The sequence below is a fragment of the Panthera onca genome, chromosome D2 (assembly GCF_046562875.1).
Source record: "Panthera onca isolate mPanOnc1 chromosome D2, mPanOnc1 haplotype 2, whole genome shotgun sequence".
Taxonomy (NCBI): Eukaryota; Metazoa; Chordata; class Mammalia; order Carnivora; family Felidae; genus Panthera; species Panthera onca.
Genome location: NC_138349.1, coordinates 36143944 through 36166262, shown reverse-complemented (window position 1 = coordinate 36166262; position 22319 = coordinate 36143944). Strand labels below are relative to the sequence as shown.

The 22319-nt window shown below is 37.0% G+C and overlaps 1 protein-coding gene across 3 annotated transcripts in view; it reads left to right on the top strand.

Annotated features, from left to right (window-relative positions):
• PCGF5 (polycomb group ring finger 5) overlaps positions 1–22044 on the top strand; it is a 123254-nt gene extending 101210 nt beyond the window's left edge. For 2 of the 3 annotated variants that reach the window (XM_060642049.3, XM_060642048.3), the window contains exons 7-10: positions 1855–1953; positions 4813–4902; positions 12209–12268; positions 18099–22044. In XM_060642049.3, coding sequence (XP_060498032.1) covers positions 1855–1953; positions 4813–4902; positions 12209–12268; positions 18099–18146 — 297 coding nt within the window. In that variant the 3' untranslated portion in view covers positions 18147–22044. The remainder of the gene's footprint in view (positions 1–1854; positions 1954–4812; positions 4903–12208; positions 12269–18098) is intronic. The other variant, XM_078434580.2, reaches the window with a different exon arrangement.
• Positions 22045–22319: the final 275 nt, after the last annotated feature.

Below are 22319 nucleotides of genomic sequence, written 5' to 3'. Positions count from 1 at the left end.
CAGATATACAGGGAAGCCTGAAATGTTGATCCCACCAGAGCAGCTGACTACACAGCTGCTCTCCCAGCCAGCAGTCTCCCGTTAACCCCCTGTGTGTAGTCCAGATGTTTCCATTTTCTGTGTGTTCTGAAAGGGAATGCCGGGAAGATGCACTGCTCTTAGGATCATCTCTTCCTGGTCATCTACTCAGCACTCTTGTCATTGCCTCTCTTAAAACGTGTTGATTACTTGTTGATTCAGAGGTCTGTATAGCGGTTTCTAGGTGTACCTATCTAGGAAACAGCAAGATTAATTTGGTATAATTGTAAAATGTTTCTGTAGAGGGAGAATGCATAATTGTTATATTGTCATTTTCTAAGTACTTACAAATCAAATATTAGATAATTCAGGCTGGAATTTTGTTAGAGAATAATGTCAAAGTTTATTGAGTTATAAATTCCAGAAACAAGCTTTTGCCTAATTTTTAAAATCTTCTCTTAACTCTTCTGACAGCTCTCTCCTTATTAACAATTTCCAAAAAGTACTGATGCCGTGTTCGTTTCTGTAGGTTATTTTAACAAGCTGAGACTCTCTGAAGATGATAATATACTTAGAGGGTCTTCTAGTACCTTCACATTCTACTCTAACTTAACTGGGACCTATAAAATGTACCAAGAATTCTTTATAAGCCGTTTGGAACAATAGACTGGAAACATTGGGGTAGTTTAGATGATGGGAATAGATAACAGGGAAGATCTATGTGAATATTTATCCCTTCATTTTCACGCTATCTAGAGTATCAGTCTTTCCATTTGAAATGTCTAGTGTGTGTTTTGCTTTAGATGTAACTTTTGACTTCTGTTTTCTTTTAATGGTTACTTTACCATCTAAATAGTGACCAAGTATCATTTGTAAATTTGTTTCTGTTGGTCTTTGCTAGGAAATATATTTTGCCAGGAACACATTTGCTAACAATACATACTGACTGGATGGCTCTACTTTGGGCTTAGTGAATTTAAGAATATCCTGTATATATAAGTAGAAGTAATACCTTATACCTTTAAAAGAGTCAGTTGCTGGTTTTTGTTTTACTGTTGAAAACTTTTAAGGTTTGGAGATGTAATTTTGTTTCACACATTGGTTCGTGTTTATCATGTCTCCACACCTCATTTTGACTAATTTTAGTTTGAGCATTCGTTCTGGATTGGTTCGTATATTTTAGTGATGTTCAGGCTAAAAGAGTAAGTCAGTACTGCTAATAAAATGAGAAAAATCCAGGTACAAAGAACATGTTTTTCCAGTAAAGTAGTCACAGCCCATCAGACACTGACTGGGACATGTTTCTCCAGAACCAGAGTCCGTTCCACGTGACTTTTACTTGCTAGGGATCTTGTGGCCTGACTGGCCTCTACTGAACTCTGGGGCTCCTTATGGCCCCATCTGAGATCACTGCTCTTTTAAAAAATATTTAAAAGTTTATGAGACTTTTAAAAAATATCCCTAATTCTTTTAGAAGTGACATTCTTTAATAAAATATTTTATATTCTTTTTGCGACCTTTATTTTTGATTAAATTCATAATGCGTTGTTAACTAAACAAATTGACGATCTGCATACCTCTAGACATTTCTAGACATGTCTAGAGGTATGAAGATTTTCAATTTCCCAGGATTTTCTGAGTGTACATAATAGTACATTCTTGAAGAATACCATGTAAGTATCTAAGAATTAGAAACATTTTTTATTTAGTAGTACTAAAGAGTATAATTTGAAACATTTTCAGAATATATTTTGAAAATCCTCAAAATGATAGTGGAAAATGACACCTGTGGTTTCATTACAAGATATATTTTAACTAATAATCTGTTTCCTTTAGGGTTTAATGAAGAAATTCATTCGATGTTCTACCCGTGTAACTGTGGGAACTATTAAAAAATTTTTAAGTTTAAAACTAAAACTTCCAAGTTCTTATGAGGTAAGTTAACAACACAATCTTGATCATTTTGATAATTCTAATCTGAAGTAAAATTTTAACAAAAGAAGTAAAAATTAACAATAATTTTGTGGAAACCTGGGTTATTTTCATGTTAAAAATTAATTTTGAGAATGTAATATTATGTTTATGTAATGTGTATTTGTTAACATCCTGACTAAAACATACAAATGCATTTAGTGTTTTACCATTAGAGGAGATACCTAAATAATATTAAGTGATCCAAAAATAAATATCTCAACTAACTGGACTTTAATGCCAACATGCTTTAGGGTCTTTTTTTTTTTTTTTTTTTTTTTTTAATCTGAGACCTTTGAGATCCAGTTTTACCAATTCTTTATAGACTTCTTTTTCAGAATGTAAAACATTGTCTTTTTATGAAAAGGGATTTTACAAATAGTGTTCCTTTAATTATGTGATTTGCAAAAGTGATATTGTTTAGCAGAAGGTAAAACCAACGTAATTGCATCTGCATAAATGCGGTCTACCAGTTTCCTTACAGGAGAGATAAATTGCCCTGATATTGATCACAGCACAGCTTGTAATGTGTTCAATGTTTAGAGAATGTTTAAGATGCTAGAATTACAGCTATAACATAATGAGATACGGTTACCATTTCTCACCTGCCCAAATGGCAGTCTTACAACTTCTATTAATTTTCTCTTCCTCCCCTTTGGGTTCTGAGAATAGCTTCTGAAAAAATTAAAGACCAAACTAGTGTTCTGTATAAACAAAGACATCAAAGGCAACATAGTTCTTCAGGCTTAGGTATAGTAATATTAATATGAATAGTTTATCATAGTAGAAATAAAATAGGATTTGAACATAGGCATTGACAGGTATTAAGACTATATTATGAGGAAGCCTCTGATCCTAAATTTATTTAAAAACTTCTCTCAGACAACTAATTAATCTATGGATTAAAAATTCTTACTGTGGTTTGGTCCCACACATATTAAAACATTTCCAGAGACATCAACTTTTACATTAGGGAAAAAAAGTATGAGAGTTAATCAAAGCCCTATGTACTTGGTAAAGTAAAAGATAACAATTTATAGATACAACAGTGAAAATAGAAAATGAAACTGTTTTTGTACTTTATTATCTTCTTACAAAATACCACATGCAGTTTTATTTCCTTACTTTTAGGTGTGACTCAATTATTTTCTAGTTTCCAGGAAGTTGTTAGAGCTGAGAGGATGATTTCTCTCACAGTCTTACTGCCGGCACTTATCATCTCTCTCCATAGAAAACAGCAAGGGAGGAGACTCAGTCCACTGACAGCTCCTTGTCTATCCCAGTGTAAAGGACTTTTCCTGTGATTTTTAGAAGGATTTACTGGTTCCTCCCTTATTTTGCTGTCTTAACATATAGGGTGATGTAGTAATGAAATACTTATGAGCTGAAGCCTTTTGCAACGGCATTGCTCATTGGGGGAGATAGTTTCATTTGTAAATGACAACAGAAGCAGCATACCGAATTAGGGATTGCATCCTAAATCTCTTTACTTCTTTGCTTATGAGTTTATTTTACAGGCAAGATTAAAAAAAAAAAAAAAAATCATCGGGGCACCTTGGTGGCCCAGTCAGTTAAGCATCTGGTGCTTGATTTCAGTTCAGGTCATGATCTCACAGTTCGTGGGTTCAAGCCCCACATCAGGCTCTGTGCTGACAGTGAAGAACCTGCTTGGGATTGTCTCTTTCTCCCTCTCTCTGCCCCTGCTGTGCTGTCTCTCTTTGAAATAAATAAAATAAACTTAAAAAAATAAAAAAAACTATTTTGTCTTTTTAAAAATGTCTAAAAAACATTTTGAGGTCCATGTAAGTCACCATAAATCATCAAAAAATCAATATAATTTAGCTAAACATTTGTGTAATACAATTGGAACTCTACTCATTTTAGACTTTTAAAGTTCAGGACTCTCTAATCTCTATCTAGCCAAACACAGAATTATTTAAAACCCATTCTTCTTCCCCCTTTCCACACTTTAAATTAAACTCTTATCAGTCTGCTTTTAATAGCTAAAGAACTGAAATGTTTTACTTTGGGGGCCTATGATAAATGTTTGTTTATGTTTTGTTGAATTGGCAAATCATAGCCACAGTTCTTGGGGCCTTCTTAATTAAGGATTTGGGGGGTTGTTTGGTTCCTGCAACTCTAGAGCAAAAGTGAGCTTTGAAACACGCAACCTTTTTTGAAGTTTGATGCAAGGTGAGAAGAGGGTCCTGGAAGTATTATGCAAGTTACCAACCAAGCAAAACAGGCCAGAGAGCCCTAGAAGACACAGGCCTGTGGCGTGGTCCTAACTGTTCTGTCGACTTAGCTACAGGTAATTACCAGAAGTTCTCATATGCCTTGACGTCCCCAAAAATCTTGTATCCACATTCATTCATTTACCCTCTTGGAATACAAACTAATGAGAGGAAAGCAAGTCCTCTAAATCTTGGGAAGGTGAAAGGATTCTGAGAGGTGAGCTCATAAGCCCCAGGTGCTGTGAGGTCTCCACAGTTCCTCCTCATTCTGTAAGAGACAATCCTGGAAATATGTCTAAACCTGTAAGTGCACAGAGACATGGACTAAAAAAATCTTACACTGCATTTCAAAATTATGTGTATAGACTTGAGTGACAGGTATGTGGGACAAGACAAGCAGTCCTTCATGTTACTTCTGTCTGAATTAATACTTATGAGATGGACCAGTGCTAATAAAAATATTCAATGCTCTTTTTAAATAATGGATAATACCTCTATTTTTTATAACTATTTGAATCTTTTTTTGAAATTTGGAAAAAAGTTTAAGACACGAACTACTTACGTTAATGGATCTGTATTCTTTTTAAAGTTGGATGTGCTGTGCAATGGTGAAATTATGGGGAAGGATCACACTATGGAATTCATCTACATGACAAGATGGCGACTAAGAGGCGAAAACGTAAATTGCTTTTATATTTACCTATGTGTATATTTAGTTCTATGTCATTTTATTACTCATATTTAACAGTATTACTTAGAAACAAAAAAACTAGCTTGGGAAAGAGAAGAAACTGATTCCTTTTACTGTTTACGCCCAGCTACTCCATGCTAATTGGTCCCAAGTACAAGACCAAGGTCTGTGTTAAATATGGTTTTGTTATATTGAAGGTGAGTTAAAAGTCCCATCTAAATATGTTCAGAACTCTGCTAACCTCAAGACAGAGAAGATGGCATGTACATGATTTTAAACCCCGGTAAAATACGGGAATTTCTAACTATATGGAGTTGAGTGGGGAGACTAAGTTTTGCCATGATTAGTACGTCTAATGGTTGATGTTATTTTTTGGTTGTGCTAGAAGGAACTGATAGGGTAGAATCTAGGTTATCCTTTTTTTCAGGTACCTCCTTTTCGTGAAAGTGTAAAATCGGAACAAAGGGTAAGTGAGTTTGCAGTGGTTTCTGATGCCAGAATTAGACTATTGTGAGTTAGACCCTAGACAATATGGGAGAAATGATTTAAAAGGAGAAAACCTGAGAAAAATCCAAGAAACCCCAAAGGAGAATTTTATATTTTGAAATGTATCTTTGCTTAGGGTTAATGAGAAGGTTCAAGCATATCTTACCTGAGTTATATATTACATTGATATTATGGAAATCCGAGGGACTAGGGATTATGACACTGATATAGATCAGTGAGGAATGTAGTAGTGATGCTACCAGAAATTCTCTTCATAATCTGAGTACATGAATCCACATTGAGATTGACTAGAAGGTTGTGCTAGGTGACCTACAAGGTCCTCTCAGACGTCGAGACTCTGTGGTTGTTATGGTATAATATGTCATACTTCTAAACTGTCTGTAGTTTTAATCTCTCTAATAAGCTAGGCTTTATTACATTTTTGTGAAAACCTAAGTTATGAAAGAATACTAAAGAAACATAACCTCAGTCAAGGACAAGTGATACAGAATCTGAATATAATGAGGGTTGCCATATTCCAGTGGTTCAAAAACATACTTGTGTGGATTGGAAACATCTATGGAACGTTAATGAAACAGACCCCAAAAAATCATTTTTGTGTGTTCTGTTCAATGGATAGGATAATTGGCTACATTTTCCAGAAATGTCTTGATATAATGATAAACGAAGCACCTAACTTCTAAGGTCAGACTTTTTTTTTCTGAGTCCTACTTGGGTACAATCTTCCTTTTGAGGTGGAATTCTCATGACCGGGAAGAAGAAATGATGTTTGAGGACCAGTCACCAGAGAGTTGTGTGCCCTAGAAAAACATATTAGACCTCTCTAAGCCTCATCTTTTAAAAACCAAATCTAATTATCTTTGTATTTGGTAAATTACTACTTGACTTTCGAGGATATTTTATAGTTGTTTTTTTTTTTTTTAATGGTTCTACATACATCACCCTCACTGAATCCTTCCAGCCAAAGTGTTTCGGGTCCCAGGTGCAGCTAAACAGAGGTAGTCAGTTCTTTCTTACCCAGCACAGTTGGGGCCTAGACATTGTGATAGTACATATAATTTTGTAACGATATAATTGCAGCTTTCTTTCTTTGATAAGTCATTGGGCATTTTAAGTACGTGTTAATGATTTTCAGACACTATGAATGGGTTTGCCTTAGGGTTGAAGAGATGTAAGAAGTCATCCACTGCAAGACCTCTGCTAGCACTCACTTGTCCTTCACACGACCCCCTTCCCAGCAGTCGCCCACACTGCCAGTTATTTTAATGTCAAAGTGTGAAGGAGCTAATGCATAGAAATTGATATTAATAGACCATCAGTTAAATCAGTCTTTACTACAGTTATGTTTCTGATTACACGTGTTTGACAGTTTAAATTCCTTGGTTGTTTAAGGCATATTTTAATAAAAGTTGCTTGGAAAAATGGTTCGGTACCTTATAATTTTTCATTCCAGTAAAAACGAAACCAATAAATAGAAAAGTTAACCACATTTTATATTCAGTACAATGGTAAAGTAATGTATTAGCCCAATTAATTTTTTCAGCACGACAGCCCTGTTTTTTGTTTGCTCTCCTCCAAGCCTGTTTGCCCCTCAGTCTTCACAATCTCAATATTCCAAAATTTGTCATCCCATTTTTCCAGTTTCTCACACCAAAATCCTTGAAGTCAGTCCTCACTAGTTTCTTTTTCTTTCATCTATCCTTAGCAGATTCTGTGACCTCTGCTATCAGAACACCATCATCAGACTCCAGTTATATCTTACTACCTCCACTCTGCCACGCTCATCCCAGCCACTGTCACCATTTTCCAGAACATCTGTAAAAATCTCCTGCCTGAGCTCCATGCTTCCACTCTTGCCTCCACCTGGGGTCCACGTACTGTCTTTGGCCGGCATAGCGATCCTCCTAAAACAAGTTAGAATATGTCGCTTCTCTCCTTCGAGCTCGCCAGTGACCTCTAATCTCACTTAGGTAAAAACTGAAGTCCTTCCAGGGACCTGTAGATACTGACCCCCATAATTTTCCCCAGACATCTCTCTGATCCTATGCTTTACTTTCCGTTGGTCATCACATTCTGACCCCACTCACTCCTGTTTCCTCTAACATGCCAGGCTTTCTCCTGCCACCCTAGGTATCCACCTATTTTCTTTACCCTCTTCACTTAAAAGAATTTTGCTTCTATATCACCTTCTCAGTGAGGGCTCTGACCTTCCTTAATATCACAACCACCGCTCCCATTCTGGCATTCTCCTAATCTGTTTTCAGGTTTGACTGTTTTCCGTAGTATTTTTTTCATACCATCTGACACACTATGCCACTTAGTTATGTTATTATTTGTCCCCCAACTAAAATGTAATCTGAGGATGGGGATGATTATTTGTTCCCTGCTGAGTCTCCAGTAGCTAGAGCAGTGCCTAGTACAAATACTCAAAAAATATTTGTTCAAAGAATAAATTAAATGCAGAGTTTGTCTTTTATAAGGTAATAGTTATGCAAAATATATCCTAAAGATCATCTCATTTATTTGGATCTCCATTTCCCATTTGTTTTCTGTTAAACAGATTTTAAATTTTGGCTCATGTTCCAATTAATGAGGAGTTATTATAATAATAATTGGTGAATTCTGACAGTTGGAGTGAATGGAAAAATAAGCAACAAAACAGTCATTTCTTGATCAAGCCCCTACTAGTGTACTTGTTGCAGTCACATCTGTCCCCATCTCTGCCCCCACTCTGTCCCCATCAGTGCCCCTCCACTGCCAGCGGGATGCCAGGATGTCGGTCTGAAAAGTTCACATGATCTACTGCTTTTGCTACCTGGCTGTGCCTCCTGCTGGGGTCAGCCGATTTCCTACCTTGTGATTTCTTTTACTTGTTTCTGGTACTTTTTTTACGGTCAGTATTTTGATCTACCTGGGATTTATTTCCTTACACACACATACCTACCACTAGGCTAAGACTCAGGCTCCTGGGTGACTCAGTCGGTTAAGCAACCGACTCTTGGTTTTGGCTCAGGTCATGGTCTCATGGTTCACAAGATGGAGCCCTGTGTCGGACTCTGTGCCGATAGCCTAAAGCCTGCTTGGGATTCTGTCTCTCCCCCTCTCTTTCTTCCCCTCCCCAGCTCACACGTGCTCTCTCGCTCTCTCAAACAAACATTTAAAAATTTTCTATTAAAAAAAATAAACCAAGACTAAGACTAAATTATTCTAAGATTTTTTTGCCAAAAATATCATTCATTGAATAATCCATACTTTATCTCCGTGTTTTGAGCTGTCAGCATTATCTATGCAGATGTTACCTGTACATGTTTATACACACACAGGTATGTGCATTGTGTTCCTGGACATTGTTTTGTTCTTCTGAGTGGGTCTTATCCCTGCACCACATTACACATCATATATAGTTTTTATAAAAATCTGATCACATACCACCCCTAATTTAAAGCCCCTAGGTTGTCCATTTTCTTTGGGATAAGTCTGAATAAAGTTCAGACTAATTTATAAGGCAAATAGGTTGTTTCTATCCTAGGTTGCTCCTTATTACCCTTTTAAAAATTGTGTTGGCTCGCTTTACCCGTTTGTTTTTTCAGATGAGCTCTAGAATGGGACTGTGATTGGCACTGGAAGAAATTTTTAGGTTGACTTGGCTAGAATTGGCATCTTGGCAACTGTTTTCTTCTCTTCGGTGCCGTGGGGTGTTTCTCGTAGGGCTATGTTCTCCTGGGTCTCTGAGTAAACCCTGTGGCTGTCTTCCCTTTTCACACGGGATGCTGCCCTGCCCCCTGGCTCTTCTGCCTCAGGCAAGGCCAGTCCTACTCCAGTCACCTCCTGACTTTAGACCTACATCTAGACTCCCAGGAAGAATCTCAGAGAAGCCAGCTTTGCCTCCGCTTCTCCAGGGCTGCAGCGCACCTCCGGTGCCACAGGGCCTCCGTGCCGCTTCTTCCTCCTGGGGCAGCTCCCCTTCAGACTCGGTCTGTTTTCTCAAGTCCTAGCACTTTCTGAATTCTTCAGTGTGATGCATTTTTAAAAGGTTTTTATCATTAGGAATCAAACATCTGGTTGCACTTAGCAAATCCTTAAGAGATTTTTCAGTTCATAACGATACTGCCGCCTGAAGATGTTATACTCAGGATTGGTGTTTCATCTTTTGCTTATGAATGGGAGAAAATGTACCTGTTTTAAAAGCCAGTGCTTCTCAAACTTTAATGTGAATAGAAATCATGTGGGGATCTTGGTAAAATACAGATTCTGACTCAGTAGGTCTGGGGTGGGGCCCAAAATTCTGCATTTGTAACAAGCTCCCAGGGAATGCCAGTGCATCTGATCTTTGGACCATCCTTTGAGTAATAGAACTTTAGGAAACGTGATCCATGACCACTGGCTTGCCTGTGGCTTCCATATCTGTAAATTGAGGGTATAGAATCACAGAATCTGATCTCAATCTAGAAGGGACTTAGTTATTTAGACTAATCACCAATAATACATGATCCTGTTATAATATCCAGGGTTCGTCACAGTTCTGAAACATAAACGGACTCATATGTACTCTTCTGCAACTTTTTTTTATCATTTGATGATGTGTCTTATGGAGAATCAACAAACTTTGATACAATTCTTTATACCACATTGATAGTATTCCATTTGTGTGTCTGTAGCATAATCTGATTAACACACTCCTTTGGTGGAAATTTAGACTTTTTCGAGGTTTTTTTAACATTACAAGCAATAGTTACTCCAGTACATAGATCTTTTTACACATGTGCAAGCATATTCATTGGTTAGATTCCAGGTGTGGGATTTACAAGAGTATGCATATTTAACTTTTTGGTAGATAATAACTATCCTCTTAAAAGATTTTAGCAGTGTATAATTCTACCAGTAATACACAAGAGTGCCCATTTTCTGACACCCTCACCAACACAGCATATTATCAATTTTGTATTTCTTCTGTGAAGTTTCTTTTCTTATCAGTTGCCTTGTTGTTTTTCTATTGTGGTGTTTGTCTTTTCCTTACTAACTTCTAAGAGCTCCTTATGAATTCCAGAAATAAATCTCTGGTCATATGTGTTGTAGCCATTTCCTCCCAGTTGTGTTCTGCTTCCTAGTTTTGACTCAGTTTTTTGATCCCTAAAATTTGAGTAACAATACTTGTCTCGAAATGTCTTAGTAAGAATGAAATACCATGTAATAAAGTACGGCAGAATGCCTGACATAGTAAATGTTAGTAAGTTTACGAATAGCTTATGTATCTTACATTTTACTATTATTGTAACTCTCTCTCCTCCTCTCATCCCTGAGAGCTTACTTACTATTCCTATCTTCCCATTCGGCCTCAGCTTTCGTCATGAGCTCGTGTTCTTCCTGCTCTCCTTTTCTCGGGTAGGTTGAATACTAAGTCTCAGTACAGCCCATCTTTCCCAGATGATCCTGGTTGATTTTAGGTCTTGTAGCAAAAGCCCCTGCCAGGACGTACCTACAGTTACTGTACCACATTTGTCTTACTTTGCGTTATTTGCATTATTAAGCACTTTTAGGAAAAACAAACATCCTTCATGGCTGGTACCAAAAGAGATTAATGGGAAAAAATAATCATCACTCTAGTGAAATAGCCTCTTTTTACCTGAACTCTTCCCTTAAATGCTGTTTGGGACTCGGCACAGTTGAGGACGTGCAAGGTCTGATAGGCCAGGGCATGGGGGCTCCAGAGTGAAAAGGGAAGGTTGCCAGGGCATATCCTTACAGCATGTTGGTGAACCCTGGACACAAAGTCAAGAACTCACTTCTGGAAAAAATTGCTAGTCTTTTGAGGAAATGGATAATTTCTAACATTTTATTTAAAAGGCCACCAATACATTTGTTTGAATCATTGCTTACTTTAATATTCTTTCAAAAAGGTGGCTTGCTTTGGCTAGATTTATCCTGGTTAATTTACACCTCACATATTTTTTATGCATTTTTCCCCATTTTGAAGAGACATACAATGTTGAACTCATATATACATAAGTTTAAAGTATATAATCTCAATTATAATGTTTACGTTTAATAAGTATTTAACCCAGTATTGAAAAATCAAGATTTGGGAATGATTTCTTTCTTTAAATATGAATGGTTAAACTGTTAGAACTTAGCAGGTTTACAAATGAATCCACTCAGTAGTTTTAAGATGTGTTCATTCATTGATTTACTCACAAAACCTTCTGTGAGAAGCTGCTGTGTGCCGCTCAAGGAGCTCACAATCTCATGCTATTAAAATAGAGACAGAGACTAAACACCTCATCTGAGCAACATGAAGAGCCTAACCTAATACGTAAAATGGACCTCTTACAGGTTGGGGCAAGGCTCATGCCCCTTTCAGAGTTCCTGAGGTCCTTAAGCAGTGTTCCTTTCACGGGTAGTGGAAAGGAGAGCTAAGCGAGATCAATCACAGGAAGGGGTGGAAGAAAGAGAATACCCCTCCTGGACTGAAGATGTGAGGGTTTTCCCAGAAATCATTATTTGAAGAGGAAATGGAAAGGATAGCCACCATTTTGGTAAATATTTGCAGAATAGTAACAAAACTGATATTTTAGATACTAAAGTTGTTTCAAGCTACGTTTTACCAGCCACTAAGTTCTTAAAATCTTTTTTTTTTTTTTTTCCAAAAACAACTACCATATTTTGGAAAGTGTTTACTTAAACTAATCATGTTGACTCATGTTTGACGTTAAGATAGTTTAAATAATCAGTTTTAAATATGTATCCAGTTGTGGATGCCTCTTATCTGATGAGTTCATCTCCTCCGCAGTTTCGGTGTCTGAACTGCTCAGCTTCGCAAGTCTGCTCTCAGGATGGCCCTTTGTATCAGGTAAGAGGCACTCACGACTGTACATATGACCCTGACGATGCCCGCCAAGATGGTGATCGCTCTCATCCCAAACTCCAGTTTCTAAGACATGTCACTTTGCCAAACTAATATTTATTTGAGCTACAAAACGTCATTTTTCAATTTACGTCCCCAAATTTCCCATTATTTTAGTTATCTTGCATTATCTATTTAATTTCACAGAACTAAAAAATGAAATCATAAATATTAAGGCCATTATTTAGGAGTCAGAAATTTTCAATAATTACTAGTTTCAGCCCTTGAGAAATCTCTGCTCCATATTGGATCTCTGCTCCATACTTAACACTTCTTTGTGGAAGTTTTTGTTTGTTTGTTTTTTGTGTTTTAATCAGTCCCCTACAAGCGAAAGATGCAACGCCGGGTTAGGTGAGGCTCAGCAGCGGCAACAGCCACATGTAGCTTGCTCGGGTCACTTAATACAGATGATAGTGGACAAGTTTTAAAACGCACTGACAAAGACTCTCCTCAGATGCACATTCCAGTTATCTAATAAAAGTACATCTTCTATTGGGATGATGAGTTGTAGTGATGCTTCTGCCTTTAACCGTAACTCCCACATGTGTGGTTTTATGCTTTCACTCTTGGCACTGATGTCTGTTCCTTAGAAATAAAGATGTTCTTAAACTCCCATCTGAAGTATCAGAGAAGAACCGGAATAAGATCGGATTTTTAAAAATCCTCACAAATTCCCTTTTCTTCCTTCAACACTTCATTATGGATTATATGGTCCTGTCGCAGAGTTGAACTTGTGATTAACAGGATGCACCTTTAGCCAAAATTCAGCTACAAGTTTTCAAGGGAAAAGTTATCACTTTTTTTATTTCAAGAAAATATTATGTGTATACTCTTTACACTATTTCATTTTTAAATTAAAAAAAAATTTTAAATTCCACCAAATGGACAGTTTTCTAGGAAGATACCAGTGGACCAAAATTCACCCACGAAGAAAGAAAATTTAAATCTGTAAGCCATGAAAGAAAATAATTATTCAAAAATTACTTCCTCAAAGGATGCCTAAATAGCTTGATGGTCATGCTCTCTCCAATTTTCAAGCAATAGATCATTCCCATTGTAAACTGTTTTAAATTATTGAAAAAGATGGAATTCTTTTCAAATTTATTTTACAAAAGTAACATAATTATGATACCAAAAACTGACAGAAAACCCCCAACTAGAAAACCAGTATCAATCTCATTTTGAATACAAATACAAAGACGATAAGTAATATACTAAAATAATAATAAACCAAGACTAAATAGTATTTTTATCAGAAATGGAAGAATGGCTTAATATTGGGGGGAAGGAAGGAATATATATTATGTAATATAAACATATTTTATATATATACACACACACAGAGTCAAATAAAAACCATCAGTAGATACTGAAAAGGCATTTGATAAAATTCACTAAGTCCCAGTTTTTCCTATCAGCTTATTTTAAAAGTTTTCCAAAAAACAAAACAATTGAAATAATACAAACGAATATCCTTTACTTGTGCTTAGATTTTACCAGTTAACATTTTGCTACATTTTATGCTCCCTCTTTCCTTCTCTTCCCTTCTCCTTATCTTATTAATCTCTTTATCATTCTGTCTATTGTTTCTTTGTGCAACTATTTGAAAGTAAATTGCCAGTATCATGACAGTTGACTACCAAATATTTCAGCATATACTTCCTAAGATCAAACACTTCCTCATAAATAACCAAAATGCCACTTCACACACAAGAAATTTAAATAGTAAATTAAATATTACAGAGATGTCATTTCTCCCCATAATTAAATTATCAAGTTTGATATAGTTCCAAACACACTTTTTACCAGATTCTTGTTTAACTTAACAGAATCAGTCATTCTAAAGTTCACCAGGAAGTACGAGCCAGTGCTTCTGGTCTGTCACAGTTTTCGGTGGGTAATCAGGGGGCATGTGCATCGCCACATCCTAAAATGCATTTGTAAGCTGAAGTAATTAAAATAGGGCACTGACTTAAACACAGACATATGAGTCAAAAGAATAGCTCAGGGACAGACTCTAGTATTATATGAATCTGTAAAGAGAGTATTTCACGTTAGTGGAAGAAAACAGATTTATTTAGCAAATACCTACTGAACACTTAACTATGCACTGGGTACTCTTTTAGGCCCAAGTACTCTTTTAGGACACAAGTGAAAATGAACAACTTCCTCACAGAGCTTACACTCTAATGACGGTAACAGATGAAGAATAAATGAGTCAGATTTGTAGTGTTAGAAGAAAAATTAAGGTAGGGAAGTAGAATATTTTAGATAAGATAGCCAAAGGAAGACTTCTTTGAGGTGGAGGTTCTTGATCAAAAGCAAGTGAGAGAAATAGGTATGTGTGTATCTGGGATCGGATGCTTCAGGCCAAGGGAACACAGTGGAAAGATCTGGAGGAGTGGTCATACCTGGTTGTTTGAGGGTTGCAAGGAGGCCAGCAGGGCTGGACCGGAGACAGTATTTGGCAGTCGGCAGGGCTAATCGGTGAACTCGGAATATAGATTTTGGGGGGAGGGTGTGATCTAGTAGGGTTAGTTTTCAATAAATTTTACTGAGACTTGGTGGTGGTGATGGAGATTCAGTTCATACCTCACATTATAGGAGATTTTCATGGCTTAAAGTGGTAAATATTAAAATAGACACCATCAAAGATCAAGAAGAAATATAGTTGAATAATTTCAGAGTGGGGATGGCCTTTTTCACTGTACATACAAAAGGAAAAAAAGACAAAGCAAGTTGACTGTTAATATTGAAAAGTACATGGCAAAAATATCATAACTAAGGAAATATTTGCAGTATACACAGAGAGGTTTAATGGCCTTAATACATGAAAGAATTCATGCAAATCTGTAAGACAGAGTTCAACTTATCATAGAAAAATGAACAAAAGACCTTAGGAAAGTCACAAAAGAAGGAAACAAAACTGGCTAATCAGCATTCAAAAATGGTTAATTTCTTTAGAAGAAATAAAATACTATTTTATGCTTATTAAATTGCCATATTAAGAGGGAAGAAAAGATAGTACTCATTATTGATGAGACCAGTGAAGAATGAGCATTTATATTTCTTTTGGAAACGTAAAGATAGAATAACTTCCAGTATTTATGCTGTTTGAACCAGCAGTTCCACTCTAGGAACCAGCCCTGATCCTTGGGGCAGGATTAATCTATAATTGCCAAAAAAAAAAAAAAAAGGTGGGGGGGGCACCTGGGTGGCTCAGTCAGTTGGGCATCTGACTTTGGCTCAGGTCATGATCTCACAGCTTGTGAGTTCGAGCCCCACTTCAGGCTCTGTGCTGACAGCTCAGGGCCTGGAGCCTGCTTCAGATTCTGTGTCTCCCTGTCTCTCTGCCCCTCCCCTATTTGCACTCTGTCTCTCTCTCTCAAATAAATAAACATTAAAAAATTAAAAAAAAAAAGGAATTAACTAAAATATACAGCAAAAGGAAATTTTTTGGTAACTTATGATTCTTTTCTACAAAGCTATTATGTTCTTCCTTTAAAAATGATCAAGGATATTAAATGGTGTCAAAATAAGTTACGGAATTTTTAAATGGAAATTAAAATTTTACATGGACAAAATGATTTACCAAACAATATGTGTAGCTTGATTACAGTCTTGAAAAAAAAATATGTATACAGACAGAAAGACCAGAAGGATAGACGCTAAAATAATTATGGTAGTTATCTTTGGATGGTGGTATTTAAGTGAGTTTCCTTTTTTCTTGGTGCTTTTCTGTATTTTCCAAATCTATCATGAAACCACATTCACTTTTATGATAAAGATTTTTTACGAAAAGCAGTACATCAGTCAAGGTCGATGTGATTTATCACTTTCCAAAGTTATCACATTTGAAATGGATACTGTGGGAGTAGCTTTTATTTTAGCACATGATGAGACTGACGACTAGCAACTCTCCAAGTAGGCCCATTTGGGGCAGTCACTCAACACTGTGGGGTGGTGCGCCACATTCCCTGGTACTAAGCACAGCGCTGTTTTACTTCAGAAAGCAAACTGAAATACAAATAGAACTTAAAGTAGATCTTAGTGGTTCCCAGCATTGTAAAACACTTCAGTAAGATTAAACTTCAGCTGTCATCATAGAACAAACACAAATGGTTACTTGGAGAAAGCAAACCATTTTCAACCAAAACCAGAAAATCCTGACCACTGACAAGCCATTTTACTTCCCTCTCTGCCTTCGTCCCAGTAGAACTGCTGATGGATTCTTCTATAGGTTATGAAGGAATTCTAGAATGAGTGCCTTAATCATTTGCAGAAAGCGTGCAGACTCCACAGAGTCCGGGATGGAGAACAAAGCTAGGAAGGTTGTTGTGGCGGAGGGAGGGCAAGCCGTGGGCTGGGCCAGAACAGGAAGTAGATCCTACCCTACTGCAGAGGGTAGGGAGTCTGGGTAGCAGTCTCCACAGCTGGCTCAGTTTCACAAGACCCAGGGAGTTTTTTAAAATGCACATTCCTGTTTCTCCCAGATATTGTCATTCAGAGGGAACAAAGTTTAAATAAAACCAAGTAAACAAAATATAAACCAAAATAGATTTAAGACCGTGGAAATCTTGAGACACTGTGACTTTTACTCCAGCCCTCAGAACTGGTGGTGGCATCCCCCTACGTCCTCAGCTGGGAAGAGCAAGACCTAGAAATTTCCATTCCCACCTCCAGTCCCATCCTGAGCTGAATGGCTGAAGACCAATGAGGAGTTTTCTCAGGATATAACCTAGCTATACGGGCAGAAATAGTCCTTTTTAGGATTATAGAGCCTCAGCCCACCCCTTTCACCTGGATGAAAGAGTACACAATTTCGTGGCCTGGATTTTTGTGTCCACTTACACTGAGATGAAGGGGAACCATCAATGACAGTCTCAGCACTTTCTTGGTTTCATAAAAGGAGCTTCTCGATGAAATTTCACTTAAAAGGGGGAATCTGAAGCTTTCGGGAAGGGAAAACCATTGGTTCTCCAGACCAGACTTTGTGATGTTAGGTTCTGTATGAAAAGGTAAAATAGCAGGTGAAAACAGATACTGAAGTGGCAATGTGGCCTATGCCTTCTATGCCCAGGAAGTAGTTTCCTCTCTAGTCTGTTGATGTAGGGATACCTTGTCTGTAGTCACAGCAATGAAGAACAGTCCATACCTTTCAGTTGTGTGTCCACCCAGAACATATAATAGTATCAACTGACTATTGAAAGGAGGTAGCAACCTGAATGTTCCATGTAACAATTCGCTACTTGTTTTTCCAGTTTTTAAAGGACCATTAAAGTTTCAATGCTAAAAAAAAAGTGTCAAACTTACCAAAAACAAATGTGATTTGTGAAAACTACCCCAGTTTCATAGATTCATAGCAAGAGGTCTCTGTTAATTTGTGACTCAGTGGGCCCTCACAAACAGCAGCTTGGGTGGAATGCAGCCCCACGAGGTACCTGATTGAACGAACACCTTCAAGCAGGGCACAGAGCCTTCAGTCCTCCCTATTACTTTCGTACAACTCATACCCAGCCAGCGTGACCTCGTGAGCCTTTGAACTTGACCTTTGTTACATATCAGAGAAAACTTGCCTGATTCTAGAAAAATAATGGTAATTTAAAAATAAAGCATTTTAATGGTAACTAGTCTTTAATTGTCATAATCACTAGTAGTACTAGGAAATATTGTAAATAATAATCCTGCATTCTTAAAGGCTTTTGTATGTAATCTATATTGTTTTCATTTTTCATATAAACACAGTCTTATTCATCGTCATGTTTTTATTTTATAGTCCTACCCCATGGTATTGCAGTATCGACCAAGAATTGATTTCGGTTAGACCAAGGGGCCTAGATCCCACGGAGATGACTCCTGCACTCTTTGTTTACTCATCAGCAGATCGCACAGGGAACGGTGTGTGGACGAGAGGGACACAACCAGATTTTCAGCATGCAAATAAGGCCATTGTCTGTCTCTAAATTGTCAGTTGCATTTATGTTGTTTCTATTAAGAGTGAACCAAGTGCCATTCTGCTACTGAATCATCCGCATACGGTATTTGTGCTGTCTCAGTGTACAAGTCGTGGTTGCAATCAGCTACGGGTGCAGCCATGATTCAGCCTCCCAGATATTTTGCTTGCCTGTTCCAAGACCGTTCTAACGTTTGATTACACTAGTACTATGACTCAATCTGTGTGGTGTTGCAGTTTTCACATACTTAATATTTTATTAATTTTTGTTTAAATAGAGTACTGTACAAGAAATAATTATTATATCTTGAAGTTATTTTGTATGGGAAAGTATTTAGAAGAGTGGTTTTTGAGCCACGGTCCTGTTCTAAGCTTTTTCTGTGTGAAATAGGTTCACTTTTGAGTGTGCAAGACTTTGGGGGAAGAATTCCAATTATTCTCGTCATTAGAGCACATTATAGTTGTAGACATGTTAAGTCCTCCTCCAGCTGTGTGGTCTACCTACCATTGCACAAGGAGGCACGCTAGCCCTCCAGATTGAAAGTGTGTGTGACCGGGTGGACCGCTGAAGTCCGATTCAGAACCATTGGAAAGGTCGACAGCTGGCCACACTTACTTCTAACAAAATTACTGCATCAGCAAGGTCAGTCTTTCGTAATGCCTTATGACGAGCAGGTGCTGCTTCGTGAAACATCACTGTGTAGCCCGTTCTATGTACGCGTCATTCTATTGTGGCTCTCATTTAATGAGTAGAATGTCTCTCTTTTTAAGTTGGCCTTAGGTGTGTGTCATTGTGGCATGCAGAGGGTTATGATGATTTTAAATATTAGGATTTTTAGAGCAGATAACATTAGCTATTTTATGGATTTTAGAAGTCTCAAGGCAATTATAAATTAAAACTGTTACCTATCGCAGCTCCAAACCACATGCGTCTAATAGAGTAACTGCAGTGTAGTAGGTGAACATGCTAACCCAAATTAATGATTTGAGGAGATTCCATTTTAGATCCTGTAGTCAGCAGGGGGAAATGGGATTCTTGTTTTATACATAAACTCGTTAAGGTCAGAGCTGGGATAATGTCCTTGATTTTGCAGTTTTGTTAAGTCTTCCATTCATTTTGAGATTAGTCTGCAAGTCAGAGAAAGTCTCATTACCTGAAATTATGTGAAGAACTTCGTTTTAAACCTTTAAATCGACAGTTGTTTTCAAAAAAACTTATTTGGAAATTAAGTTTTGTTAATTGCCTCAAAATAAACAAGTTAACCTCCGAAACTTAGTAAAAGTCTTGAAAGCTAGGAAAAACTGTTTTAGAAATCTGACACGAGCACAATCTGTGTGTTACACACATAGTTTTTATACTGTATACATTGTAGACGTGCTACATTTTCCAGTAAAATGTATCACGGATTAATGCCTTCTGAATCTCAAAATGCTTCTTAGGAATAAAACATTGTACAACTCTAAAAAACACATACAAAATACAGCTAAATCTTGATGCATTTCACACTCTAAAAGGCTGAAACTTCCTAAATTACCTTTTCATGTGTCATTGTTTCAAGTCAGGAAGTCTCTATCAGAGTTTTCTGTTGTTATTGTTTGGACTTTTGTGAAAAAGGTTATGGCAGTGCTTTCTTAATTTCATTCTGTTAGATTCTGTTTGTGCCTGGAGGGACTCAGAAGCAGAATTTAAAAGGCAGATTATTGTGAACTCTTTCAAGATGGTTAGAACAGACCATTACACTCAACCAAAAACAGCATCTACTCTCTAGCTACAGAAATTATTTTGCTGTGCTGTGAAATCCAATTCCCTGACATCCCTAGGAAATTCTAATATTATAAATTTGTCACATCTAGGTCAGTGATTAAAATAGTGTTTTACATATGGAAGTTAACTAACTCAAAATGAATTGAGAGTGCATTTTAAAATAAAACCACAAACGAGACCTGTGTGTTTTGGGGTCCCCAGCCAAAACTTAGAGCCTTCAGTGAGTTTTAGACACATGAGCTCTTTAAGTTGGGTCTGTTGCTGCCTCATCACATGTAATTTTACTGTTTTCCAAGGAAATATGTAGGAAGCAATTATGGAATTGAGAATCGTTTTATGTAAAATTCCTTTATTCACTGTTCACATGTTAACATTTTTATGGAAATGCAGTGGAATATGTGCCAAAACATGTGAAAGGAAACCATAGGGGAAGCAGGGCATCAGTTAGCACTTAGGGAAACGTACAGTTTAGGACCGTCCTGAGTGATACAGCATTACTATTCAGAACTGTAGACTTCTTCAACCCACCTCTTGTGGTATGTTCAGCTATAATTTCCTAAGTATGGGACTGCTTTCATGTCTGAGCAATACACTAATTATCCCCTAAGTCAGCTTAAGGAATTTGCAAGAAACCAGATACAAGAAACATATACAGGTGACTTTTGCAGTTAGTTTTATAAACTTAGGGTGCTAATAAAGCTCTTACATAAGTAAACTGTAGGAATAATCCTCTGAATCTGCAAAACTGGAGAAGAAAACTCAATTAAATTTGTTTAAATCTGTTGTCTCTTAAGCAAGAAACCGAAAGAACTTTACCTTCCATAAAGGACTTTGTAATCGCTTTTCTCTGCCCTAGGATGTCAGAGATATAAGAGGGCCAAGGAAGCGTGGATATAAAGAAGGACTGTGGTTCATACAGACCACTTTAACTGAAGTAATCACATCAGTTAACAGAAAAATCAGAATATGGCCTTTTCTCTAGATGAATGGAATACTTTTAAGAGGTATAAAAAATAAACTAAAAGGCTCACTGATGAGGTAAGATAAGGTCATTCAGTCTGGGGTGCGGGTACTTTGGGTAAGGTCTTTTAACTACTTTTAGAAAAGTGTATTATTTATCCATTGAAAAATCTGTCCCATACTCGACTACGTTATACACTAAAACGAAATCCAAATTTAAGTGATTCTTGAAGGGGGAAAAGTGTGTTATATAATATTGTCAACTCTTTAGCTTTAGTGAAATATTTAAGAGAAAGTGCCTCTTTTGCTAAAAGTGCATTTCTGTTTAGATTTGCTGCATAACTTTTGAGTTCTCTGTACCTGTCTCTTATGAATGGTTTTATATCCAAATAGGCACTCATAAGTGAGAGTAATCTCTTTTTGAAAGATTTTCATAAGAAGTAGAGATCACCAAAGACATTCTACTGTTGATTAACAATCATGCTAGAGAGACAGTTTTAACAGTTCGGAGGGTGGAATTTTTTAGGTTGCAATTTAATTTTATATAGTTAGGCAATAACCTTAAGTAACCTTAACTGCTACAATATCACCAAAGAAAGGCTTTAAACTGATTTTTGTGGTGAGATCAATCAAATGTAAGTTTTTCTTGCAATAATCAGAGCACACTTCCTCTCCAATAATGGCCCTTGTTTTTCCAGCACCATGTGACAGGGCTTAGGAAATCCTCAAAGGTGAGAAAGAGATAAAGCACCACAATTAGCTCCCCCTTTGGATGCAAGTGGGAGAAATACATCCTCTGAAGAGAATATTGAAATTGAGATTTTAAAGTTTAATTTGAGAAGCTCTTTAATTCACTTCATTAGAGTCCATATAAACGAAATGTATGCTTATTTGGTTCCTGGGTTCTTAGTAAAAGGAGAAATTTCATTACAGACAGACTTTGGTAAAAGTGCTGACATGCTTACTTGTATAAGAAATAGTACATTCTATTGGACTTACCTAAGTGGGTTGTTTTTTTTTTTTGGTTTTTTTTTTTTTTTTTTTTGTATTCAAAAGCAAAGTTTTCATAAAGGCTGATTTTTTTTTTTCTTAAAAAGCAACTCTTTGTCTTGTTTCTTAGTGATTACCTTATTGTGATTAGAATGTAGCCATACAGCCAAATTTGGTAAAATAAGTCCCAGATCAAGAGCATATACATCAAGTTAGGCACTGCCCATCCGCCGTTCTCCCTGGGAGCTTACGCTGTGGCCACCTTGGAGGTCAAACTCACGTGATGCAGCCTGATAGGCCACTGGGTCAACCTCCTTGGATGCAGTCTG